Source organism: Hylobates moloch, unplaced genomic scaffold (genome assembly GCF_009828535.3).
Source record: "Hylobates moloch isolate HMO894 unplaced genomic scaffold, HMol_V3 SCAFFOLD_10, whole genome shotgun sequence".
In the NCBI taxonomy this organism is placed as follows: domain Eukaryota; kingdom Metazoa; phylum Chordata; class Mammalia; order Primates; family Hylobatidae; genus Hylobates; species Hylobates moloch.
Window position 1 is genome coordinate 85,502,195 of NW_026652285.1, and position 26,633 is coordinate 85,528,827.

Here is a 26,633-nt window from a genome sequence, read left to right on the forward strand (position 1 = left end):
GGGAGTCCGAGCCAGGCAGATCACTTGAGGTCAGGAGTTCGCGACCAGCCTGGCCAACATGGTGAAATCCTGTCTCTACTAAAAATACAAAAATCAGCCAGGTGTGTAATCACGCAGGCCTGTGGCGCAGGCCTGTAATCGCAGCTATTCGGGAGGTTGAGGCAGGAGAATCTCTTGAACCCAGCAGGCAGAGGTTGTAGTGAGCCGAGATGGCACCACTGCCCTCTAGCCTGGGCGACAGAGCAAAAGTCCTTCTCAAAAAAAAAAAAAAAAAAAAAAAAAAGGAACGCCTGTAATCCCAGCACTCTGGGAGGCCGAGGCAGGTGGATCACCTGAGGTCAGGAGTTCGAGACCAAGACCAGCCTGGCCAATGTGGTGAAACCCCATCTCTACTAAAAATACAAAAAATTAGCTGGATGTGGTGGCCGGAACCTGTAATCCCAGCTACTAGGGAGGCTGAGGCAGGAGAATTGCTTGAACCCGGGAGGCGGAAGCTGCAGTGAGACAAGATCGTGCCACTACACTCCAGCCTGGGTGACAGAGCAAGGCTCTGTCTCAAAATAAAATAAAAAAGAAAAAGCTATGTAGATTAGACAGGTGATATAGTACTGTGGTAAAGAGATAATAGAGGTAACAGCAGTGCTGCTTCATAGGGTTTAAGAGTTAATACTTAGGGCTGGGTGTGGTGGCTTATGCCTGTAATCCCAGTATTTTGGGAGGCCAAGGCAGGAGGAGGATTGCTTGAGCCCAGGAGTTGGAGACCAGCCTGGGCAACACAGCTAGACCCTGTTGCAAATTAAAAAAAAAAAATTAAGGCCAGGCGTGGTGGCTCACACCTGTAATCCCAGCACTTTGGAAGTCCAAGGTGGGTGTATCACGAGATCAAGAGATTGAGACCATCCTGGTCAACATAGTGAAACCCCATCTCTACTAAAAATACAAAAATTAGCTAGGTGTGGTGGCGTGCACACCTGTAGTCCCAGCTACTCAGGAGGCTGAGGCAGGAGAATCACTTGAACCAGGGAGGCGGAGGTTGTAGAGAGCCGAGATTGTGCCACTGCACTCCAGCCTGGTGACAGAGTCAGACTCTCTCAAAAAAAATGAAAATAAATAAAAATAAAAAAGGGTTAATACTTGAAAGCAGTTAGTGCCAGACACAGTCGGGGGCTCAATAAATGAAGCTGCTGAGAATCTAGTATGTATAGGGTGCCCAGAACATCCATGAAAATCTCTTGCACCGGCTGGGCGCGGTGGCTCAAACTTGTAATCCCAGCACTTTTGGAGGCCAAGGCAGGCGAATCACGCGGTCAGGAGATTGAAACCATCCTAACACAGTGAAACCCCATCTCTACTAAAAATACCAAAACAAAATTAGCCAGGCGTGGTGGCGGGCACCTGTAGTCCCAGCTACTAGGGAGGCTGAGGCTGGAGAATGGTGTGAACCCTGGAGGCAGAGCTTGCAGTGAGCCATGATCACGCCACTGCACTCCAGCCTAGGAGACAGAGCAAGGCTCCGTCTAAAAAAAAAAAAAAGCTCTTTCAGCAGGTGTGTTGGCTCACACCTGTAATCCCAGCACTTTGGGAGGCTGAAGTGGGTGGATCACCTGAGGTCAGGAGTTTGAGACTAGCCTAGCCAACATGGTGAAACCCTGTCTCCACTAAAAATATAAAAATTAGCTGGGCATGGTGGTGGGCGCCTGTAATCCCAGCTACCTGGGAGGCTGAGGCAGGAGAATTGCTTGAACCTGTGAGGTGGAGGTTGCAGTGAGCTGAGATCATGCCACTGCACTCCAGCCTGGGCGACAGATTGAGACTGTCTCAAAAAAACAAAACAAAACAAAACAAACGCTCTTGGAGTAGTTCAGAGCCCTTGCCTGTGAATGAGCAGCACCTGCTGGTCATTCAAGGCGATGCAGGATCTCATGTTTACAAAGGTCTGGCCAAGTCCACACGCCAAAAACTGTATGGAGAGTATCATCAGGGGCTGTCTCCAAAAACACACTATGAACAAGCAGCATGAAACAGGAGGCATCATTTTTTAACAAGACTTTTATTTGTACAAAGCATTATAATCTCAGCATTCTTCACTCACAAACTTTTCACTGTATTTAACAAGTTAACAGTGTCAAACTACATGTCACTACCTGTCAAACCCCAAGCGCTCAACTTAGAAACAAAAAGTGCTTGGAGCACTGAATGGTAACAGAAAAAGGCTAAGAAAGGCCAACAGAGATATTTTAGAAGCAGTTAAGATGGTTGGGGGAGAGTTAGATTCCTGAGCACCATCAGATTTACCTTAAGGTTCAGAGGGGCTTCACAAAACAATTTTTAGAAGACATGAGACAAAATTAGCCAGGCTTGGTGGCATGCATCTGTAGTCCCAGATACTCAGGAGGCTCAGGCGGGAGGATCACTTGAGCCCAGGATTTCAAGGATGCAATGAGCTATGATCATGCCACTGCACTCCAGCCTGGGCCACAGAGTGAGAGACCCCATCTCTTAAAAACAAGAGATTAGAACTAAGGAATCAAGAGATCAGAGGAACTCACACTTTGGAGTATTAAGCAGGTAATCAAAGCTTACAGACTGACAGAAGTGAGAAAAGGAGGGAGAGGAGAAAGTGGGATGGGGAGCAGAGGAGAGGCAGGAGAGAGAAAGGAAGCAAGAGGCACAGAGGGAGAAAGCTGTGCCTAGAGAAAATCAAGTTTGGCACTCATCATGAATTGAAGAATGAAAAGCCATAGTCACAAGCCTGGGAGATGGACTACAAGAAGAGGAAGCCTGGGGTTTTACACCTTCCAGGAGGTGATGACAAATCCTAAAGCTGTACAGTAGCAGAGAGTAAGGTATATCTGACACTATGTGATCTGTTTTTGTAAAAGTAAGACACTGGCACCATGCTTGACTAATACCATTCCACACTGCTGATTTAAGAATATCTGTGATCAGCCGGGCGCGGTGGCTCACGCTTGTAATCCCAGCACTTTGGGAGGCCGAGGCGGGTGGATCACGAGGTCAGGAGATCGAGACCACGGTGAAACCCCGTCTCTACTAAAAATACAAAAAATTAGCCGGGCGTGGTGGCGGGCGCCTGTAGTCCCAGCTACACGGAGAGGCTGAGGCAGGAGAATGGCGTGAACCCGGGAGGCGGAGCTTGCAGTGAGCCGAGATTGCGCCACTACACTCCAGCCTGGGCAACAGAGCGAGACTCTGTCTCAAAAAAAAAAAAAAAAAAAAAGAATATGTGATCAGATTACTACCACACCAGCAGGTCGATCATCTACAGGCAATATAGAAAGGTTTTGGGCCAAGGGGGTCTATGAAAAACAAAATTCAGTTAATGCTTCTGTCAAGTGAAGACACAGAACAGATTTTGTTATTCTCCCACAGCATTTTAGTAGTTTCCTAAAGCTTACTCAATCTGAGCAGTCTTGGTAAGCTACTATTGTCAAAGACTGTGCAATCAAACATAGGCTGACCATAAGCAAAGCCCCAATTTTTCCTGAGCCTTGGCTGCCTCTGTGATCTGGAACACAGCAGGCAGCATGGAAGTTATTATTACTTATTTGGGGGAATAGGGAAGACTGCAGATCAAAAACCATCTAACCATACATTTAAATAAACAAAAGTGAGCAAACTGACTAATTTAGCCGTTCAGAATCCCTCTTGTCAAAAGGTCATAATCTTCAGATTGATAAAGCAAAACAGGATTCTGCTACTCAGATGCTCTGAGTTTGGTAAGTGCTGGTTTTGATGGTATTTCTAGTCAGTTTTTATTCTGATCTTTTCAGGCACTTTTGCCTGAGACTACTCTGCCCAGCATGGAAAAGCTTCACAGAAACACGTAGCATGTCTCATCTCAAGTGGTACCTTCCAAGGTGCCACAGTCTCCCGCTCTATTCAGTTGTCTACTTCCTCCTCTTCATTCTGTTCTTCTTCTTCCAGCCTTTCTTCGTCTTCGTCATTGTCCTCATCCCTGCTCTTGTCTTGCTCTTCCGAGTCTGTTTTTTTGTCTTTGTCCTTCTTCTTTTGCTCTGAGGCCTCCTTCTTGCCTTTCTGCTCCCGCCTATATGCTGTAAGGAGGAAAGAAGGGGTTAGGAGACAGAGCTGAAAGTGAACCAGACAGACTGCAGGATTACATTGTACAATTGGAAAAACGGAGGCAGATGGGCGCGGTGGCTCACATCTGTAATCCCAGCACTTTGGGAGGCTGAGACGGGCAGATCACCTGAGGTCAGGAGTTCAAGACCAGCATGGCCAATATGGTGAAACCCCGTCTCTACAAAAATAAAAAATTAGCCGCACGTAGTGGCGTGCGCCTGTAGTCCGAGCTACTCGGGAGGCTGAGGCAGGAGAATTGCTTGAACGCAGGAGGAGGAGACTGTGGTGAGCCGAGATCCCACCACTGCACTCCAGCTTGGGTGACACAGCAAGACTCCGTCTCAAAAAAAAAAAAAGAAAAAAAGAAAAACAAGACAAAAACAAAAACGGAGGCAGAGAAGGAAAAATAACTTGCTCAGCATCACGAAACAGATCTGAGGTGGTGCCCACCGAACTGGGTCGAGTCACATCAAGTGCTGGCTTATTGGACTTAAAGGGACCCGCGCTGAGAAAGGCTCAGGGCCTGGTGAACAGGTCACACAGGATGACCATCTTCTACGTGGTTTAGAAGACAGGAGGCTCGTTACCTTCCAGAGCTTCTTTCAATGGTGTAACGAACCGCTGGAACTCCATCTCTTCCATGGCTGAGAGCACATCACTGGCATTCAGCGTCTTGCGCTTTCCTTTCATTGCAAAGTTGTTAGCACTGAGAGAAGAGAAAGGCTGTCAGACTCTCTCTTGTTTGTAAGGGGTAAGTGGGAAAAGGAGCACCCAGAGGTGGAACGGGAAAGCCTGCCTCTTACATGCATGGATTTTGCTGTGACAGGGATAAGTCCTTCCCTTCTCTGCACAAAAAAGCTAAAGCAAAGTTATTTTGTTGTGTTGCTTTGCTTCAGAACTTGTAAGAACTGGCAGAGGACTTTTAACCTGTCCCCACCGAGGGAGGACACAATCATTGGGGTTTGTGGGCTCCCGGCCAGCAACTCCCAGCCAGGTATCCCCGCGCCTCCCTTATGTCTCTGTCCCGCTCACCAGGATGTGGCGTACAGCACGAAGACGCTGGCGGCGCGGGAGATGGCGCTCCGGGCCTCCTTGGAGATGTTGACACCGTCCGGGAGCTGCGAGGAGACCGGGGGTGAGCAAAGCTGCCGTTCCAGCACCTGCTTCCCTCCTGCCCATTCGTCCGCCCCCCCGAGCTGCTCACCGCCTCCTTGATGATCCTGGTGATGACGGCGTTGGGCAGGTTTAGGTCCTCGGGCCTCTCCGCCATTGCCACCGCTGGGGCTTAAACTCCCCTTCGCCTCCGCTTCAGGGAGCTACTGCGTCCGGACTTCCCGCGTCGCTACGGTCTGACCCTCCGAGGCTTCCGTCCCGCCCCACGTGGCCCACAGTGTCCCACAGTGCTCCGCGCGCCATAGCCTCCCTCCTCCCCCCAAAGCACCGCCTCCGCCTCAAATACCGGCGCATCCGGATTTTGAAGCCGCAGTGGTTTTGGCCCGCCAAGGCTTCCATCCAACCCCACCGCATCCCGCACGCCCCTCCCCAGGTCCGTTTCTCTGCTTCTCGCCATCGCCGCGTCGGGAACCTTCTCACCAACTTATTTGGCTCAATGGAGCTTCCGTCCGTTTCCCATGGTGCTCTGCGCCGCTGCTTGGCGACGGCGCGGCCGGGCGTAGCGTGTGGCAGACGAAGGCGTGGCTGACTCGGCTGGGCGGGTCCCTTTAGGACGCGAGGCAGGCTCTGGCCCGTCGGGTCCGTTAATCTCCTCACCGCGCGGCAAGGGGCTACGTTTTACCACTTGATTTAGCAACCCTAAGCGGTTTGGAATCTGCTTTGCTCTCACAGGACCTCAGCCCGCCGTGATCAGATTCTCCCACTTTCTTTTTTCTTTCCTGGAATGGAGCGGGCAATCTTTTTCCATCTCTACCGAAGTTGATGTTCAGTTTTAATCTTTTCGCCCTTCACACCTTTGTAATAATGGTACTGAGTGTTATTTAGATTTTGTTGTTGTTGTTTGTTTTTAACGCGAACTATTTAGGCAGCCCAGGGATAATGCTGGCCATATAGAGATGCGCCTGATTAGGTCTCAGGAGTCAATTCGGGCTGGGCAGGTAACGAAAGGGCGAGAAGCAGCCTTTTCGTTGTAAGAAGAATGCAACATCACATTCGCTTTCAAAAACCGTGTTAAAATTGTATTTATTTTTCAGTTAAATTGTTCATCATACATCTTTCCCAGTTGAAACCATTCTCAAGGTTTTGCAATGGCGTCTTTTTTTTTGTTTTTTGTTTTGTTTTTTTTTTTTTGAGACAGAGTCTCACTCTGTCGCCCAGGCTGGAGTGCAGTGGCGCGATTTCGGCTCACTGCAAGCTCCGCCTCCCGGGTTCACGCCATTCTCCTACCTCAGCCTCCCGAGTAGCTGGGACTACAGACGCCCGCCACCATGCCCGGCTAATTTTTTTGTATTTTTAGTAGAGACAGGGTTTCACCGTGTTAGCCAGGATGGTCTGGATCTCCTGACCTCGTGATCCGCCCGCCTCGGCCTCCCAAAGTGCAGGGATTACAGGCGCGAGCCACCGCGCCCGGCGCAATGGCGTTTTAAGTTGTTTTTAGGTTATTTTTATATTAAGTTCGTAGAAATTCTCACTCCCACTGATTTTATTTATTTTTTAATTTTTAAAATTTCTTGATAGGATCTCACTGCGTCCCCCAGGCTGGAGTGCAGCGGCACGGTCTCGGCTCACTGTAGCCTCGACCTCCCTGGCTCAGGTGGTCCTCCCACCTCAGCCCCAAATAGCTGGGGCTACAGGTGCGTTCCATCACACCCAGCTAATTTTTTGTATTTTTCGTAGAGACAGGGTTTCCCCATGTTGCCCAGGCTCGTCTCGAACTCCAGGGCTCAAGTGATTCGCCCTCAGCCTTGCAAAGTGCTGAGATTACAGGCGTGAGCCACCGCGCCCAGCCTCCCACTGAGAATTAATGCTGCTTTTTTTCCCCATCAAGCATGCAGTCCCAAGTCGCCCTGTAGTTTTCCTGCTTTCGATAGAAGCCTGATTATAGAGAAATATTTTAAAACAAAAGAGCAAATGCTATGATAAATGGCAACTGAAGGTGCTTCAATTAGAGACCATAGGTCTGGTGGGGGAACTCCGCTTGGATAGAACAGACCTGGCTGAAACCGTCAGGGCTGTTCAGCGCTAGTCAGTTGCTCTTCACTGGAATTGGGCCCAGTGTTGTCAAGTATTTTGGTCCCTAAAAGCCAGAAATCTGGACATTGTGGGCTATTTCAATTTTAAAATTGATTCAAAGTGCCAGCCAAACAAAACAAGTAATAGGCCAGGTGCAATCCCAGGCTGATAGTTTATCTTTGATCTAAATTATAGAACTGTTTAGAACAGGGAGTTTATTACTGTTCATGTCCAAAGCAGTTGCCCTCACATATTTAGTAATCAATAAATGTGTTGAATAAAAGAAAGAAATGGACACTGTCCTTAAAAAGTTCTTAGGGATAAGGTGGTAGTTAGTGATTGCCTAAAACACCTCTAGAAAGGAAAAGATGATAATATTTATTGAACACCTCCCATGAATAAAAGTACATTATCTCATTTAATGCTTCTGCAATCCTACTTAGGGATTCCCCTCTTTCTGCTTTTTTTATTTGTTATTTTTTGTAGAGAGGGGGTAACTCATCTTGGCCTACCAAAGTGCTGTGATTACAGACCTGAGACACCAAGTCAGGACCCCTCCCCCTACTGGAGAGGGAGGTGTGAAGTCACTTGTCAAAGGCCATATGGCCAGTGAATGAAAAGCTAATGGCCTCTGATTGCAACTAGGAGTGTCTAGTGATTTGCTATTTGAGCAAACACATTCATTGCTGGTGGGTGTTTTATCTGCCTGCATGGGAACTGAAGCACACTGAAAAATGAAATATGTCTTCCAGGAGTTTGGGCCTTCTAAGACACTTCTGTGACTACTTTGGTCATAATTTGATAATGCTTTTTGGAGATGGTGGTGTCTTTTCCCTGATGACTAACAAAGGGGAAAAGGAAAGGATGCAAATATTTATTTGGACCAATATGCCAGGCTTTTAATATCCATTAACTAATTTTTATAATGACCCTGTGAAATAAGCTTATCCTCATTTTACAGTGGAGGCAACAGGCTCAGAATGGTTAAGTCCCAGGTCACTCAGCTATTAAATAGCCAATTAGGAGACCTGAAGGCATTCTGCTCTCAAACTCTTGCCATTCTACTTTATTCTGAGATATTTTCATTCTTGCTTGTTACCCAATCTTTAATTATTTTGTAGCCATCATTTACCTATATAGGTTCAATATAAATATTTTATATGAGCTCAAATTAAGATCTGGACTGTATTGCTAATGTATAATACTCCCTAATTATGTAGTTGTCGATTTTCCAGAGGTCTAGAATGCTACAGGGTTGGCCTTTGGCCTAAACCATTTCTAGCTATGGACTTGCCAGATGAGAGCCAGTGGGATGAAACCACCTGTGGCTTGGCTGTTTGTCAGCACCCACAATGCTGGGCAACTATCCGCCGCATTGAGAGGGGCCATCCTCGAATCCTCGGCTCATCCTGCAAAACTCCCCTGGATGCTGAAGGTGAATTAGCCAGCTTCTGTCCTCTCCCTCACGAGGTCCTTAATGTATTTATGTATGTGGCTCCCTTTCTCCAGGCAGCAGGTTAACATGTTTTCTTCTGGTCTGCCTTCTTAGATAAACTCCCAGTGCTCACCGTGGTAGACATCTCAGATTCCTGCTTTGCACCTCGTCATTTACCAGAATGTACCTTTACTAAGGCCCATTCTTTATTGTCTCGGAGTTCAAAGTTTTACTCCAAATTTCATGGCAGGTAAATTATCATGGAATCTACCTTTAACAGCCTATTGTCTCAAAATTCTGGATTATGACTTTCCTTACCCATTAGTATACTTTGAGAAAGCTAGATTAAAAAGAAAATACCAATTGGGTTAAAGAAGTGGTGAATAGGTAGTGGGAAACAGAAAGAAACTCTTCCTGCTTGTGCTCTAGGAATTGGTTAATTTGGGAGGTATATTGGTTTGGTAGGGCTGTCATAAAATACCATAGACTGGGTGCCTTAAACAACAAAATTTATTTTCTTGTAATTCTTGAGGCTAGAAGTCCAATATCAAGGTGTTGCCAAGACTGTTTGCTTTTGAGACCACTCTTGGTTTGTAGATGGTAATTTTTTATACCCTGTGTCCTTTTTATTTTTTTTGAGACAGGGTCTTACCCTGTCACCCAGGCTGGACTAGCGTGCAGTGGTACGATCATAGCTCACTGCAGCCTCAACTTTCCGGGCTCAAGTGATCCTCCCACTTCAGCCTCCCAAGTAGCTAGGACTACAAGTGTGCACCACCACGCCTGGTTAATTTTTTTTTTTTTTTTTTTTTTTTTTTTTTTTAGTTTTATTAGAGACGAGGTCTTGCTTTGTTGCCTGGGCTGGTCTTGAACTCCTGGCCTCCAGTGATCCTCCTGCCTTGGCCTCCCAAATTGTTGGGATTACAGGCATGAGACATCATACTGAGCCCCTCTCCCTATGTGTTAACATGGTCTTTCCTCTGTGCGTCTGTGTCTTAATTTCTTCTTACAAGGACTCCAGTCTTACTGGGTTAGGGCCCCCTCATGTGACTTCATTTTTACTTTAGTAACTTTTTAAAAAATCATGTTTCCAAATACAGTCATATTCTGAAGTACTAGTTGGGACTTTAACAGATGAATTTTGGGAGGACACAATTCAGCCCATCTTATCAGCATCTGTATGTATGGACAGAAAACTGTCCATGTATGCTGGTCTTTCTTTTTTCTTTTTTGAGACAGAGTCTCACTCTGTCACCCAGGCCGGAGTGCAATGGCACGACCTCTGTCTCCCAGGTTCAAGCAATTCTCATGCCTTAGCCTCCCGAGTATCTGGAATTAACAGGCATGTACCACTGTGCGTGGCTGATTTTTATATTTTTAGTAGAGATGGAGTTTCACCATGTTGGCCAGGCTGGTCTCAAACTCCTGACCTCAAGTGATCCACCCGCCTCAGCCTCCCAAAGTGCTGGAATTACAGGTGTGAGCCACCATGCCCAACCCTGTCTTTCTATTTTCTTCTAGTCTCGCTCTGTCACCCAGGCTGGAGTGTAGTGGCGCGATCTCGGCTCACTGCAAGCTCCGCCTCCCGGGTTCACGCCATTCTCCTGCCTCAGCCTCTCTCACCGTGGTCTCGATCTCCTGACCTCGTGATCCACCCGCCTCGGCCTCCCAAAGTGCTGGGATTATAAGCGTGAGCCACCGCGCCCGGCCTCTATTTTCTTCTTTTTGGTGGGGGATAGGGTCTTACTTTGTTGCCTAGCCTGGAGTACAGTGGCACGATCTTGGCTCACTGCAACCTCCACCTCCTGGGTTCGAGTGATTCTCCAGCCTCAGCCTCCAAAGTAGCTAGGACCACAGGCACACGCCACCACTCCCGGCTAATTTTTGGGTTTTTTGTATAGACAGGTTTTCGCCATGTTGCCCAGGCTGGTCTTGAACTCGTGAGCTCAAATGAATTGTACGCTTAAAAATGGCTAAAATGGTCAATTTTTGTTATGTATATATTTACCACAGTAAAAAACTCATATCCTTATATTTTCATATCACTTGCTATTTTTCTTATTTTTAAAAAGACATGTTACATGCATGGATGAATGAATAACATAAAGGGATTATCCTGTAATCCCAGAGTGTTGGGATTACAGGCATGAGCCACCATGCCCGGCCTCTGTCTTTCTATAATAATATTTTATTTTTAGGTATGAAACTATTTGTAAGCTCCTAAAGGAAATAGCAGTGGCTTTTTTTTTTCTTCTTTTCTTGAGTCTCCTACAATGTCTGTGTACCCAATGCGTGCTTGCTGATACATGAAACCAAGGGACAGGTATCTGTGGAAAACTTAGACTTAAAAAATTCGAAGACTTTGTTACCTGGAATCAAAGCACCAGTGGTGGCTCTTATAGTAGTTTCTTTTCTCCTGTTCCATTTAAGTACCCCTGATGATTTCTCTTTGGCTAACAATAGTATAGGAAGAGGTATGACTATTTTCATGTTCTCTAGGACTTTAACTCGGTTAAACAGTGGTGTTTCTCAGTCAGGACCTATGATACGCTTCACATTCATACCCAGGGATGCACTCCGCCCCTGCCATGCCCGCCGTGTATAGTGCAGAGCTGTGAGAGAGCTGCCTCCTCTAGTCATTTCCCTGTTTCCACGCCTTCTTCCTTCAGTGTGTCTTGCTTTCTGCTTCACACTCTCTGTCAGAGACCTGTCCCTCATGACATAGTGGGTTTTTGCAGTGGCTTCTGAACTGGTTTCCCTGCCTTTTCTCCTGGAAGCTATTTTACATATGGCCAACAGATTAATCTTCCAAAAATATTGCTTTGTTCATTTCCTTGCTTGAAAAGCCCCTTCATCAGAACTTTGTTTACTAGAGAACAGACTCAAACCTCCCAACTCTGGACTGGTGGGCTCTCTCTTTACTGTCTGGCTCCTCTAATCAGAGTCCTCTCTTCTTGAACACCAACTTTTCCTCCGTGCGAGACTGGTTTTCTGATTGTGCTTTTCTGTCATGCAGTTTCCTAAACCGTAAAGGCCCTCTTCCTTCCTGTCACTTCATTAAGTACCTTTCCTGGCCTGTAAGGCCCTACGAGATCTGGCCTTCCTACTGGACCTCTTCTCGCATTTCTCACTTCCTTTTTGAGTAGGCTCTGGCCACACTGCTCTTTCAATTCCTCATCTATGCCACACCTCCCACCCCAGGGCTTACGGCCCTACCGTTTCTTCTGAGTAGAACACTTTTTCTCTCAACTAGGCTTTTTTTTGTTTGTTTTTTATTTTTTAAACACTATTGACATTTTGGACCAGATAATTCTTTGTCCTTTGGGGCTGTCTTATTTTAGCTACTTCCCTGGCCTCTACCCATTGAATACTAATAGTACCCTACCTCCAGTTATGACAACCAGAAATGCCTCCAGACGTTACCAGATGTCCCCTGGGGGCAAAATTGCCCCCTCGTTGAGAAATACTGCCCTAGATCCTTCCAGCTAATTCCTTTCGGTCATTCGAGTTTAAGCTTAAATGTTGCTTTTTCCCAGAAGTCTTCCTCAACCAGTCTATTTAAAATTTCCTTACACCCTCATCGTCATTTAACTAAGCATCATTTTTCTTCAGTTCTTCTGATCTGAAATGATTTTTTTTATTTGTTTGCCGCCTCTCATGAGAATGTCAGTCCCTACAAGAGCAGGGACCATATGTTTCTTTTGTTGGCTGCTGTGTCTCCTGTGTCTTCAACAATGCATGGCATATAGTGGAAACATAATAAGTATTTGTTGATTGAGAGAATATGGTCCTTTTCTTCTGTCAAGGTTGAGTTTCCTCATTTCCCACTAGCCTCTTATACTCTCTGTTCCAAACTACCCCCAGTACTTTAGTCCCTGACATGCTTATTGATATTTTTATGTTTATCTCCTGTTTGTCCAACTGGATTTTAGGCCCTTTGAAAGCAAGGGCCATGACATTTGTTTAGTCATTCAATTCACAACTGTATTTTAGTGGGGGCCACTGTGGTGAATGCTGGAATACAACAGTAAACAACATACAGTCTTTACCCTCAAGGGACTTTCAGCCTAGTTGGGGAGGCAAAGAAATAAGCAGGCCGTATGATGAGTGTCATAAGAGGACCGCCCCCTGGTGTGTGGAAACACTAGAAAGGGTTCCCAAGCCAGGGCACTGTCTTCTGTGTAAGTGGCATCTGTGCCTAGACCGGAAGTCTGAGCAGTCTAGTGAAATGGGGGTTGTAGGTGGGAGGTTGGCAGGAAGCGAGTTCTAAACCATAGGAATAGCATATGCAAAGGCTTGGAGGCAAGAGGAAATTCTATCTGTATCAGGAAAATAGTTCATTGTGCCTAGAACATAGAGCAGGAATGGAAGAGTGGTCAGAGATGCGGCTGGGGAGCTGCAGTAGAAACAGGAAGCAGGAGTCTGTGTCATGTAGGACTTCATAAAGTAGGCTGAGTGTTAGGTCTTTATCTTTTTTTTGTTTTTAAATTCCACTATCATTCCTAAACGTCTTTATCATTTACCCCTTTACGTCATTCATTCATCCATGCATGTAACATGTCTTTTAAAAAATAATAAAAATAGCAAGTGATATTAAAACATAAGGATATGAATTTTTTACTGTGGTAAATATATATGTAACAAAAATTGACCATTTTAGCCATTTTTAAGTGTAAAATTCATTGGCATTAAGTACATTCACAATGTTGTACATCCATCAGCACTATCCATTTCCAGAATGTTTTCATCATGTCAAACAAAAACTGTATCCATTAACAGCAATTCCCCATTCCCTCCTCTTCCCAGCCCCTGGTAATCTCTATTCTATTTTCTGTCTTTATGAACTTGCCTGTTCTAAGTACCTCATATAAGTGGAATCACACAACATTTGTCCTTTTGTGTCTGGCTTATTTCACATAGTGTAATGTTTCCAGTGTTGTAGTATATACTGTAGTCCCCCCTTATTTGCAGGAAATATATTCTCAGACCCCCAGTGGATGCCTGAAACTGTGAAAGTACCAAACTCTATATTTACTGTGTTTTTACATATACATACATACCAATGGTAAAGTTTAATTTATAAGTTAGGCACAGTAAGACATTAACAACAATAAGATAGTACAATTAAAATATACTGTGATAAAAACTCATGGTGTGAATATCGTCTCTTGTGGTCTCTCTCTCTCTCTCAAGATACCTTACTTAATAGGTGCTCACCTATTTTCAGACCATAGTTGACTGTGGGTAAGTGAAACCATGGATAAAGGACTACTGTGTCAGAATTTCATGACTTTTAAAAGCTGAATGATATTCTATTGCATGTATATACCGCATTTTGTTTATTTAACGTATTTTGAGCATCTACATCAAAGTACTTAATAAACTTTTATTGATGGCGATATAACTGTCTCTAGCTGGAGAGAAGAGTAGGCTACGAATTCTGTTTGATGGGACAAATAGTTGTGAAGTATTTGCAGTGTGCAATGTCTGTTTAGGAGCTGTTCCAGGAAAAACAAACAAAACTTAAGGATATGGTAAGATCCTACATTCATTTGGTAAGCATTAAGCCCAAGGTTTTCTGTAGATTAGTAGAAGGATTTCCTCATAGAACTAACGTTATCATTCCAATAAGTCTTTTGTATTTCTGTTTTATGTGTGGAACTCATTTTTTAGGCCTCCGAAGGGTTTACCTGACAAAAATGTGATCAACTGTACTAATAGACTTCCCAAAGTAAGTCACAGATTTTAAAAGTACTTCTTCAACATTTTTTCTTTACTAGTGGAAATAAACTATTCTGCCTTTATTTGAAATTATTCCTCAGGAGGACTATAATCTGAATAGTAATATTGATAGTAACCATCTATTATTGGGCCCTTACTGTATGCTAGACTCTGTGCTATCTACATGCCATATTGTTTTCAGAAATCCTAGAAGCCAGTGGGATCTATTTGTATAGGTTTGGTGTAGGTGAGAATTTTCTGTCTCTATCCTGCATAGAATATGTTCAGCTGCTCGGTAAATACTGTCATCTCATAATCAGGGAAACTGGAATGCTGGAATGACAGACCCAGATAGGCCTTAAGATCATCTCATCTGATAACTTACAAACTGTTTAGCTATGATCTACAGTAAGAAATAGATTTTACAACACAAATATCATGGAACAATCCTTACCCTAACTATGAGTTATGTACCCTAATATTTTCTGTCCTATTCTGTTTTATTCTATTTCATTTTTAAACAATGTGGTCTGTGATTCAAAAAATTTGATTTTATGACCTATGAATAAGTTGCAGTTGCAGTTTGAAGAACTCTGCAGTGGTCTGATAGACCACAGTCTATCTTATATATCTTGCAGGTGAGGAAACTGAGATGGGAAGTGATTAGCTAAAGCACACAACTAGTTAGGGGTAGAACTAAATTAGAACTTTAGGAAGAAAAAACCTTCCTACTTAGCTACGGTAAAGAGAGATTTACTATTCTTTGCTGTCCTACTGGATGCCTTTTATTTTTTTCTTGGGATGCTTCACTTTTCAATATCATGTGTAGTGGAGAGTATAAGAAACTGAGATGGTAGGTGGTTTTGAATGGATGAATTGACTAATCACTTTACCTCTTTGATTTCTTTAGAACAAGAGGATTAGATTAAATAATAATAACAACAATAATAATTATTATTATTTTAAGAGACGGGGTCTCTCTCTGTCACCTGGGCTGGAGTGCAGTGGTATGATCATGGCTCACTGTAGCCTCAAACTCCTGGGTTCAAACATCCTCCTGCCTCAGACCCCTGAGTAACTGAGACTACAGGCACACACCACCACAACACCTGGCTAATTAAAAACTTTTTGTAGAAACAGGGTCTCACTATGTTGCCCAGGCTGGTCTCAGACTCCCAGCCTCAAGCAATCCTCGTACCTCTGTCTACCAAAGTGTATGAGTTGTCATGCCTGGCCTAGATTAAATTATTTTAGGTTAATTATTTGAAGAGATAATGTATAAACATGATTTTTAAATTCAAAAAGCATTAAAGGATTTATAATGAAAAGGAATCTCTCCTATTACCTCCAAGTCCATCAGTTTGTCTTCACAGGGACAACCTTATTTTGAATAGTTTTTTCGTGTGTGTATCTTACCAGGAATATGGACTAGGTGATTTACAAGATTTCCTTGAGCACTAGTGTTCTAGGATTCTAAATAGCTAAATGTGAGAAGAGTTAGCCTTTGACTTTTATATAAATGCCTATAATTGTAGTCAGACTGTAAAAGAAAACACCTTCCTTCTGTTTCTATCAGTTCTCTTCCTGCTCCCAAACTGCAGATTGTAATGTCTGCAGGATCTAAGTCTTTGGAGTGGAGTGGGCAGGATAAGTAATGTTACTGTAGGTAAGCCCCAGGGCACCCTCATATGGGATCGGATTGGGAGCTGCTAAATGCTACCCTAATGGCACAGGGAAGCAGGGGAGATTATTTGCTTATTAATAAGCAAGAAGTATCACTCTTGCGGATACCTATACTGATATTTGATGGAGTAGTCTGTTTTTTTTTGGGAGAATATTATGAAGATGTCTTGGAGATGGGAAACTTAAAATCATCTTCTGTGCCACCAAACTCTTTGCCTATCATATCCTTAATCTGATATAGGAGCTTAGCACCTCAAGCCATACATAGGCTTTATATCTTTCTCTTAGCTTCCAGTGTTGAATTTGAATGAGACGCAACTTCCCTGCCCTGAAGATGTTAAAAATATGGTTGTATTGTGGATCCCAGAAGAAACAGAGATACATGTGAGGTGAGTATCATATCCGGAACTCAGAGGACTTTGACTCTATAAATCCCTTATGTCTTCTGCAGGCCTCCTTTTTGTGATCTCCCATTTAGCCAGCTCATTGCAAGTAGCAGGAGGCCAAGCAGAGAAGGTCGTGGTCTCTTGCATCTGCCTTTTGCTACACTGGAATTTTAATGTAATGCATTTTGAGATTCATGCTGTGGGACTTCTCCATATCAAATTTTACATGGCAGTAAATAGCATACAAGATAAGGCTCAACTTACTTATAAGGCTTGACTAAGAAATAAATACTCTCTCTTAGTTTTTCTTATTAGCCACTGGCAACAAGTGAAAAAGTTCTCAGTGAAGCATGTGAATCTCTGTTCTCAACCCCAGGGCCTAGTACAGTGTACAAAAGCAATAGCATATAGGACTTGTGTACAAAAAAGAGTGTGACAAAGATCATTTGGTGAAGGCCCAAAGGCTTGCTAATATTGACAACCATGGGGAAAGTGTTTGGTTCTTCTTTCCTGATCCTTGAGGCTTTCAGGTTCTTAAGTGACATTTAGAGATGATGAAACTTAAGAATTTCTTTTTATTTCATTTTGTTTTTCTTTTTAAAAAATAATCCTGTGAGTGCTTCTCTCTCTATATATGCGTTTGTGTGTGTGTATATATGGTATAAACAAATGAAAAACAACCCTAAGGGTTTATTTCCTTTCGTGTGAAAGAAGCTCAGAAGTAGACAGGCTAGGGCATGTGAGCCCCGTGAGATAATTAGAAACCAGGGCTCCTTCTAGCTTTTTGGGCCATCATCCTTAGCCCATGGATTCCAACTTCTAAGGAGTTTCATGGGTGCTTTTAAGGTATAAGTTGGCTACTAGAGCTCCAGCTATCATATCCATGTCCCAGGCAAGGAGGAAGAGGTCAGAGCAAAAAATACTTCTTACGAAACATCTCTGTGTCAAGCAGTGAGGATTTAGTGAACCAAGTAGATTTGGTCCCTGTCCTGTTGGAGCCTTGTCAGGGGGAGTCAGCCATTACAGACATAACCACACCTACATATATCATTTCTAATTTGGATTCATGCTATGAAAGTAGATAACTGGATTGCCTGAGAGAATAATGGGAAACCTAATTTAGATATGAGGATGGGGGGTCTTTTTAGCAGAAGGTACTTGGGCAGCAGTTACTGCTGGGTTCCCAACCAGCTATCTTTGAGTACTGATCAAAGATAGGAATCTTTGTAGTCATCATTCACAAATATCCTTGGAGCTTCTGTTTAAGATATCTGGGAATAAGTTGTGCTTATTCTTATTTCAAGTCCAGCTGAGAAGCATGTTTTGTTTTGTTTTGTTTTTCTCCAGCCAGCATGGGAAGAAGAAAAGAAAGAACTCGGCAGTGGTGAGTTTGATGTTTTTGTGCAAACCTTTATAATATTGCTATGTAGAGTTTATTTTGTTTTCCTTTCAGGTCTCCTCCACCTTACCCCCGTTCTTTCCTGAAATGATCCAAATCTGCTAAAGAAAACCCTTCTTTAGGAATAATTAACCAAACCATTCTGTATTCAGAGACTCCTTTTTTCTGTCTCCTCCCTGTAGGGCGATGAAGAGCACCTTGAGATAATAGGGGGAACTGTTGCGTGTTCAGGGGGAGTTTTTGGTCAATTAAAAACGAATCCCCAATGTGATGAGATAGAATTTCAATGGACTAGGAGTTATAAGACCTGGGCTTCTAATTCTAATTGTACAATTTATGGATAAATGTGACCTTGGATAAGTCACTGTAAGACTGCTATGTCCATGAGAGCAGTGTCTTGGTTCATTTTGTTCATTGCTGAATCCCCATCCCTAGCCCTGTGCTTGACACATAATTAGACAATAAATTTTTGTTCAGTTTGTTGAGTGAATAAATGAACGACCTTTCTGGAAAATGAAACAAAACAATGAATCCCTGTATGATCTGAATACAACAATAGAGTTGGGAGCTTGAGAGGGAAACATGCGGCGGCCCTCATCGTTCAGAGGAGGCAACCATGGCTGGAGTACATGCCAGGGTGGTGTTGAGAGGCTAGAATGTTGTTGGAAAGGACTAGGCTAAAAAGAGTGCTTTGGAGAATTCTTTCCACTGTTTCTCTTCCAGAAAAGCAAGTCATTTCCGGGTCTCTCTGGAAATCAGTCCGCAGAAACACGAGTAGGAACACCAGGGATGATTGTGCCTCCCCCAACCCCAGTGCAATTGTCTGAACAATTCAGTTCAGATTTCCCACCTCTCTGGGCTCAATCCGAAGCGTTACCTCAGGGTCTACTGAAGGAGTAAGTATCATGTAGGTCTGTGGGAGAGCCAGAGCACCTGCTTTTTATTGAAGCTGGGATGGGTCTAAACAGTGTGCTTTTTCTGAGTAGGACTGGGAGAAAACTATCACCCCAATTTGTTTACTGAACTCTTAGACTTACCAACAGGCAGGGATGACCTTCATAACCACCACCATTTGTCACACTTACCATTTGCCCGGCCATGTTCTAGGCACATCACATGTACTTTCATTTAAATTTGCACTAGGAGGTAGGCACTATCACTCTCTTCTTTTTATAGGTGAATTATGAATAAGTGGTAGGCAGAATATGTGGTCTGCAGTGAGATGACCTTTGAATTTTACATTGAAACTTAACTGGCTTTATGAATTTTGGTAATGTATTTAGCCTCTTAAAGCTTCATTTTCCTCATTTGCAAAGTGGGAATATCTGTTCTCAGGTGTTGTAAAAGCACATGAGCCTGACATAGAATCAGCACTGAGTATATGCAGCCATGATGATCGTAGTTGCATCAGAAAGGTGTTACCAAATGAGCACTTGTTGGTACAGGCCTTTTCAGACCCAAAGTGGAGATTTCTTGGAGCCCTTTACATCTCTTTCTCCTCAGCCATGCTTTCCAGGAAGAGCTGTTGCTGACTGTCTGGTTGTCCTCTGTCCCCTTCAGACTTTTGCCAGGTGGAAAACAAACCATGCTCTGTCCGGAGATGAAGATAAAATTGGCCACGATGAAAAAGAATATTCCCTTGGAAAAGAACCGACCTGACAGTGCAATTTCTTCTAAGATGTTTCTATCTATACACCGCCTCACCCTGGAAGTAAGAGCCAGGAAGCAGCAGGGAAGAAGCCTATGTGAAAATTCAAACCCATCTCTCCTCAAATCTGGAAGAGTTGACATTCTATTCCTTATCTCTCTTCTGCCTTTCCACTCTGAACCCAAGCCCCAGAGAAGGCTGGGCTCTATATAGGTAAAAGCCAGTTGATGGGAAAGTGTTGAGAGAGCAATGTTCTCTATTTCTTTTTTATTTTTTCTTTTTTGAGAGACTGGGTCTCACTCTGTCACCCAGGGTGGAGTGCAGTGGTTGATCATGGCTCACTGCAGCCTTGACCTTCTGGGATGAAGCCATCCTCCCACCTCAGCCTCCAGAGTAGCTGGGACTACAGGTGTGCGCCACCATGGCTGGCTAATTTTTAATTTTTTGTAGAGACAGGGTCTCACCATGTTGCCTAGGCTGGTTTTGAACTCCTGAGCTCAGGTGATCTGCCCACCTCAGCCTGCCAAAGTGCTGGGATTACAGCATGAGCCACCATGCCTGGCCATGTTCTCTATTTCTTCCGCACTTTGTTCCCCACACCTTTTCCCTTCCTCCGTAGCCCCTGGTACAATGCTGCAAAACACTGGGTTCTTAAAATGTGCTTGTTGACTGGATGAATAAACACGTTTGGGGGATACATTTGGAGAAAGGGAAAGACCTGCAGTAGAGCTTTTCTTTTTCTTTTTTCTTTCTCCAGAGACCAGCACTGCAGTATCCTGAACGTTTGAAGAAATTACATAACCTGAAGACAGAAGGTAGATTTGCTATTGCTGCTGGATCTCTAAGCACCATTTTCTGTTAGCCCACATTTCTCATACTTTAACATGGTCCAATTCAGTTATATTTGTGGCCACAGTCATACAGGGTCACATGTAGAACTCAGGAAACAATAGTTTCAGGAAGCAGCCCCTCTGGCTTAGTCCTTACCAGGGAGTCACCATTGTGAAGGAAGGCACAGCAGGCATTCCAGTGGGAGAGAGGGGGCTGTTAGAAGAGGATCAAGCTGGCTCTCTGGTCACCAGGTTACAGAAAACGGCAGCAGCAGCAGCAGCAGCAGCAGCAACAGAGGAAGGTGAAAACACCTATTAAGAAACAGGTAGAGTGGCAGTGAAGGGCTTGCTGGGACTGGGAGAGGTAGCTACAGCCTGGAATGGGAAGGGATGTATGAAAGGTGGGAGTCTCCTTGTTTTCTATCAGGTTATAGATATAAAGTTCTTGTCTGGTTGTAGATGTTAAATTCCTTCTTTTTGATATTCCTTTTGAAAAAAGTTTTCTTTACTTCCAAAAATCCTAATTTGTTCCTCCTGTTGTGGGTTTCAGGAGGCTAAAAAGAAAGCCAAGAGTGATCCAGGGAGCCAGAGCACTTCACATAAACATCCAGTTACCACTGTTCATGACCCTCTCTATGGTAAGGGGGATATATGCTTGGTTGGGGGTGATAGGATCCCTGAGGGGTAGGTATCTGAGGGCAGGAAAAGCTAAACATGCTCTTGACATTTTGAGACCTGCCTTTGTCAGGCACTCAGAGTTTCTTGGAATGCTTCAGTCTGTCTGGTCTCTCATGCACCATCCTTCCCTCATAAATTTGCTAAACAAACAAGCTGAGCCAGATGTCTGCTTCACATGAGGGCTTGAAAGATGACCATGACTATGAATCACAGTCATCTTTTCCTCAGGTTCTACCTTAGAAAAGGCAGAGCACTTTGAGGATCAGGAGAGGAGCAAGCCCAGGTTATTGAAGAGAAAACCCTAAGGGCCCATTGTCCAATGAGGCAGGGAGAGGTGGGGCCCCTCACTAGAACCCCAAAAGAGTTCTAAGGAAGCAGAGCTCCGGGGCCCCCTAACCTTCCTGCCACAAGGTAGAGAGTCTCTGGAGCCTCACGTTAAAATCAACACGTTGTCTAGCCCCATCCAAGAGTCAGGGAGCCAACTCTTGTCAGGCAGTTCTTTTGCTCCGGTGCTCATGCTGGACACAAGAATGGACATCTCCCCTTTTTGGAGTCCTTATTATGTCTGAGCTCAGGCATATACTTACCCCATCCCTGCCAAATTTTTCAGCTTGAGTGGAGAATGGGAGGAGGGAGAAAGAATTCCCCCAAACTTTGGAGGATTGTTGTGCCCTTCTCAGACTGGACATTGCTGACTTTAATATGAAAACAACTGTTTAATCATCAGAAAGAGCTCTCCAGTCCTGGGGCACTGGGAGGGCTGAGACGAGGTTTCCTGAGAAGGATGTTGCCCTCTTGCTTTCCTTCCCATCTCACTTAGTTGTCTGATGCCAATGATCTGCTCTAACCTGAAGGTTAGAAGGTTCCTGCCCTTCTTATCAGAGGTGGACAGAATCAGGGCTTGGCCCTGGGCAGGAGGTGATGTATCCAAGGGTAGCACTCCATCTAGGGTGACCGCTACCACTCCCCTGAATTCTCTTCTGGTGCCTTTTTTACCCCTTCTCAATGCCTCCAATAGGAGCAGTTTTGCTTGGGTGACTGGGGTGCCTCTGTGAGTCATGTTCATAGAGCAGTGGCCTGTCCTCACTGAGTTGAGAAAGGCTTTATGGAAGAGATGATTTTTGCATTGGCTCTTGAGTATGTGTGGGAGTTTTCCTGATATGGAAAAGAACTCTTGAGAGGGAATAGCCTGTGCAAAGGCATCTAGGAGGATCATAGCTGCTCAGGAAATACTGAGCAGTTGAGTGTGGTTATGGGGTTGGGTATTTAAGGGAGAGTGGTCTGTCACGCCAAAGAGGTAGGCAGGGGCTTGTATGGACTGCTAAGTCATTTGACCTTTATCATCCAGGCCAGTGGTGCTCTGCCTTGACTGTACACTAAGACCAATTGTGAAGCTTTTATTTATTTATTTATTTGAGATGGAGTTTCGCTCTTGTTGCCCGGGCTGGAGTGCCATGGTGCGATCTCGGCTCCCCACAACCTCCGCCTTCTGGGTCTGGGTTCAAGCAATTCTCCTGCCTCAGCCTCCCGGGTAGCTGGGATTATAGGCATGCGCCACCACGCCTGGCTAAGTTTTTGTATTTTTAGTAGAAACGGAGTTTCTCCATGTTGGTCAGGTCGATCTCGAACTCCTCCGACCTCAGGTGATCTGCCCGCCTTGGCCTCCCAAAATGTTGGGATTACAGGCGTGAGCCACTGTGCCCGGCCAAGAAGCTTTTAAAACTCTAATACTCAGACTGTGTCCCAGCTATTAAGTCAGAATTTCTGGTGGTAGGAACTAGGCCTCAGTGTTTTTTGTTTGTTTGTTTTTTAAAGCTCTTCAGTTCTCCCAGTGTACAGCTAAGGTAAGAACCAGTGCTGGTAGGGAGTCGATGGAAATGCTATAATTTAGCATAATACCTCTGGTGGCAGCTTGGAAGATGTTTGTTTAGGGAAAGGGAGATTGAGAAAAGAATGAATGAATCTACCTAGGGACTAGTTGGGGAAGCAGCTGATGCAAGAGAAACATAAAACTAGAGGTTTTTGTTTTTGCTTTGTTTGTGGGTACATGAGGCGTGGTGCAAGAAGATGAGTCACATTCTGGTAAGAGGAGTATTCATACACTGTGAAAAAGTAGATTAGGGTTTCTTGGAGGAATCCTGGGTCTTTTAACACACACTTGAGCGTAATCTCTAATTCTGTAATAGATAAAGTTACAGTCCCAGGTGAGCAGAATCTCAAGTAGAACTCAGAAGGTCTAACTATGTTTTACCTGCTATCAAGGTCTTTTCCTGGATGCGGAGTCACTTGTAGAGTAGGGGTCACCTAGAAGCCCCAAAATAGGGTATGATATGCCAATAAGAGGAAGATTGAATGGACTCTTTGGTTACTAGGTTACAGAACTCTGCCAGGTCAGAACAGTGACATGAAGCAGCAGCAGCAGATGGAAAAAGGAACCACTTCGAAACAGGTGAGAGTGTACCAAGGCCTCTGCTAGGACCCAGTTTCAGTTATCTATTACTATGTAACAACCCCAAAGCTTAACCATGGTGATTTGTTATTTCTAGTGATTCTATGGGTTGACTGGACAGTTGTTCTTCTGCTTGAGGTCACTTAATGCAGCTGGGCTGAGGCTGTTGGCCAAGTTGCTGGTTTTCCTTCCTGAGGCCTCTCGTGTGGCTTATTTGGGCTTTTTGATAGCATAGTAGTCTCATGAAAGCAGTTTCTTAAGGGATGGGCCTGGAACTAAAACAGTGTTACTTCTGCCACATTTTCTTGGCCAAAGAAGTCACAAGTCCATCCCAGAGAGTAAATAAGAGAAGAAATAGGCCCTATCTCTTGATGGGAGGAACAGCATGTGCATACCGGAATGGGAGGAATTGTTGGAAGCCATCTTTGGAGGCCGTCTGCCCTTAGTTGACTGCAGGGAATGGGAAGGAGTGGTTCTAGGTTCATTTGGACAGCACAGAGGGCAAAGAACGTGTAATACAAGCTCCTCTTCAGTCCCAAGAGGTGGATCTCTGGCTCATCTTAGATGTTAATTTCTCCAAGAAAAGCATCTTTTAGAAAAATCCTTTTAGTTTCCTAAAGTCTTGATTCAAATTTCCTTCTACCCCAATGAATTTCAGGATTCCACAGAGAGACCAAAGATGGACTACTATGACCATGCGGATTTCCACCACAGTGTAAAAAGTAAGTTACTAGAGTAGAGCAACCTTAGTAAGTGACTGAGGAGAGGGAGAGTTGAACCTGTGTTGACCAGGATAGTTTACCTCCCTGAAGGCACACTTCCTCTATCTCAGAGAAGTCCTAAAAAACACCCCATTTTTCCTTTTCTGTCCTCCATTTGTTGTAGTTGAGAGGAGTTTACAGGTGCAATTAATGACTGCATCTTCTTTTAGGTCCTGAATTGTATGAAACAGAACCCACTAACAAGGACATTAGTGCTCCGGTGGAAGCTGTGCCAGAAGCCCAGGCTGCCAGGCAAAAGAAGATCTCCTTTAACTTTTCAGAAATTATGGCTAGAACAGGCTGGAACTCTGAGCTCAAACTACTTAGGATTCTTCAGGACACTGATGATGAGGATGAGGAGGACCAGTCCTCTGGGGCAGAGTAAGAAGCCTCTGGAGGAATAGGCTGAAGGCATCCCCTGGGGCAGCTGTGTTCCAAAGCGGGATGGCTGGTATCCTGAGGGCAGCAACGTTTCACATAAGGGCAAGAGGAGAGGGGCTTTTGCTCTCTGGAGCCTTTACCAGGGCCTGAGCTCTGAGCTTAGGGATTCCGTTTTCTTTGTTCACCTCTACTTGCCTCTAAAATAAATGTAGGCGAAAAATCCCCAGCCCTTTTAAATTTAGATTATTTCTTTTCCATTAGGGTCAGAATAATTTTGGTGATTAAACACAACTGCTTCTCAATCAAAAGACTCCTTTTCTGTTTCTAGGAGGAAGGGAAAGATGTTTCTTGGTATCTGTTTTCTGGGTCACTCTTATCTCTGAAGCTCTGAAAGGTTTCCAGTTGTAGGAGGCTGAATTTGGCTCATGGGAGCTGCCATGATGCTCCCTAGATTTTTCTCTCATTCCCTAGAAATGGTTTCTTTTGGAGATGGGATCTACATCGTTATCAAATAATGTTCATTGTGCTGCTGGTCTTAAGTTGATAGGCTCAAGCAGTCCTCCCTCCTCAGCCTCCCAAATTGCTGGGATTACAGGCATGAGCCACTATGCCCAGCCAAAAGCTCTAGTTTCTTTCTTTTTTTCTTTTTGAGATGGAGTTTCGTTCTTGTTGCCCAGGCTGGAGTGCAATGGCATGATCTCGGCTTACCGCAACCTCCGCCTCCTGGGTTCAAGCGATTCTCCTGCCTCAGCCTCCTGAGTAGCTGGGATTACAGGCATATGCCACCATGCCCGGCTAATTTTGTATTTTTAGTAGAGGCAGGGGTTTCTCCATGTTGGTCAGGCTGGTCTCGAACTCCTGACCTCAGGTGATCCGCCCACCTCAGCCTCCCAAAGTGCTTTGATTGCAGGTGTGAGCCACCGCACCCGGCGAAAAGCTCTAGTTTATAAGGAACTGAGTCTGGAGGAAAGTTTCAGTGATGCTCATGAAGGCTCAAAATTTCAGTCTCAGGGAACCTCTAACTTGGTTTTGGAGGGTTTTTTTTTTCATGTTTTAGTCCTTAAAAAGATTTAATGTAGTAAAAATTTCAAAATTACGTAAAAGGAAAGAGAATAATATAATGAAACTTTGATGTATTCAGTATCTTAGATCTGGGCAAGGAAGGCACTTGGCCCCGTGCTTTAGAAAGTCCTCTGGTGTTCTGGCTGTGCTGCCCCTCATGGCAGAGAAATCTGCAGAGCCAAGTGGATGTACACCTAGCTGGGGTCTGTGACTCCCCTTTTAGACTTTGTTCCTGGTATTTGGAACCCTGGAATTCCTTGCCCAGTGGCCTCTTGCCTACTTCCATGGCTTCTGCAGGCCTCTTTTGTGGGTCCATCCTACCAAGAGTGGACTATCCCACCAGTGTGTGTGCTGCTTGGTTCAAGGGGGTAGGAGGAGGGTATTTGGAGAGGGATGTGCCCAGAGCTTGGACAGATAGATTGGTGTGTATCAGCATTTGTGGCCTTTCCCAGTAAGGATGGGATCATGGGGATGAGAAGTGAGGGCTGGTTCTTCTAGTGCTGCATGTTAGTGTGGAACCTTAAGGAATCTGTGGATTTTGAATGAACCTGGCTTTCTAGATCATGAAGGTATACTGGTCAAGGTAGCAAGTTAGAACATGTTTTATTTAACGATTTGTTAGCTTAATTTATAGTTTTTAAATGTTCAGACATGGTTAGTAGACCTGTTTTTGTACACTTATCCTGAGTCCTGCAAAACATTAGGACTGCCCAGAGCCATCATTTGGGACAAATTTTAAGGAGGAAGAATTTAACCCCACAATGTAGAGATCATTAATTTATAGCCCCATTTTAAAGGTAAGGATATCAAGGCTCAGAGAGGGGATTTGTCTTGACTGAGCTCATGAGCTGGGAAGTGGGGCTGAGTTGGAATCTCAGTCTCCTAGTGCTAGGTCAGAGCTCTTTTCATTATT

At 44.5% G+C, this 26,633-nt stretch overlaps 2 protein-coding genes across 5 annotated transcripts; one reads left to right on the forward strand and one right to left on the reverse strand.

Annotated features, from left to right (window-relative positions):
* Positions 1–2,031: 2,031 nt before the first annotated feature.
* POLE3 (DNA polymerase epsilon 3, accessory subunit) lies at positions 2,032–5,465 on the reverse strand. The gene is made up of 4 exons (XM_058445779.1): positions 5,306–5,465; positions 5,134–5,219; positions 4,689–4,807; positions 2,032–4,073 (listed from the first exon to the last, which is right to left on the reverse strand). Exons 1-4 carry the CDS (start codon positions 5,369–5,371, stop codon positions 3,901–3,903), a joined length of 444 nt encoding a protein of 147 aa, XP_058301762.1. The 5' UTR covers positions 5,372–5,465; the 3' UTR covers positions 2,032–3,900.
* A 163-nt stretch (positions 5,466–5,628) lies between these two features.
* CUNH9orf43 (chromosome unknown C9orf43 homolog) lies at positions 5,629–24,966 on the forward strand. Of its 4 annotated transcripts, none has more exons than XM_058445777.1 (14): positions 5,629–5,647; positions 8,523–8,722; positions 8,837–8,972; positions 14,396–14,453; positions 16,415–16,515; positions 17,860–17,896; positions 18,635–18,807; positions 19,472–19,622; positions 20,317–20,374; positions 20,642–20,715; positions 20,940–21,027; positions 23,440–23,516; positions 24,175–24,238; positions 24,448–24,966. In XM_058445777.1, exons 2-14 carry the CDS (start codon positions 8,572–8,574, stop codon positions 24,660–24,662), a joined length of 1,383 nt encoding a protein of 460 aa, XP_058301760.1. In that variant the 5' UTR covers positions 5,629–5,647; positions 8,523–8,571; the 3' UTR covers positions 24,663–24,966. The 4 variants fall into 4 exon arrangements, with proteins under 4 accessions (XP_058301760.1, XP_058301761.1, XP_058301759.1 ...); XM_058445778.1 differs by lacking the exon at positions 5,629–5,647 and adding an exon at positions 5,781–6,081 and having other exon boundaries at positions 8,570–8,722; XM_058445776.1 differs by lacking the exon at positions 5,629–5,647 and adding an exon at positions 5,782–6,081 and having other exon boundaries at positions 8,508–8,722.
* The last annotated feature ends 1,667 nt before the right edge of the window (positions 24,967–26,633 follow it).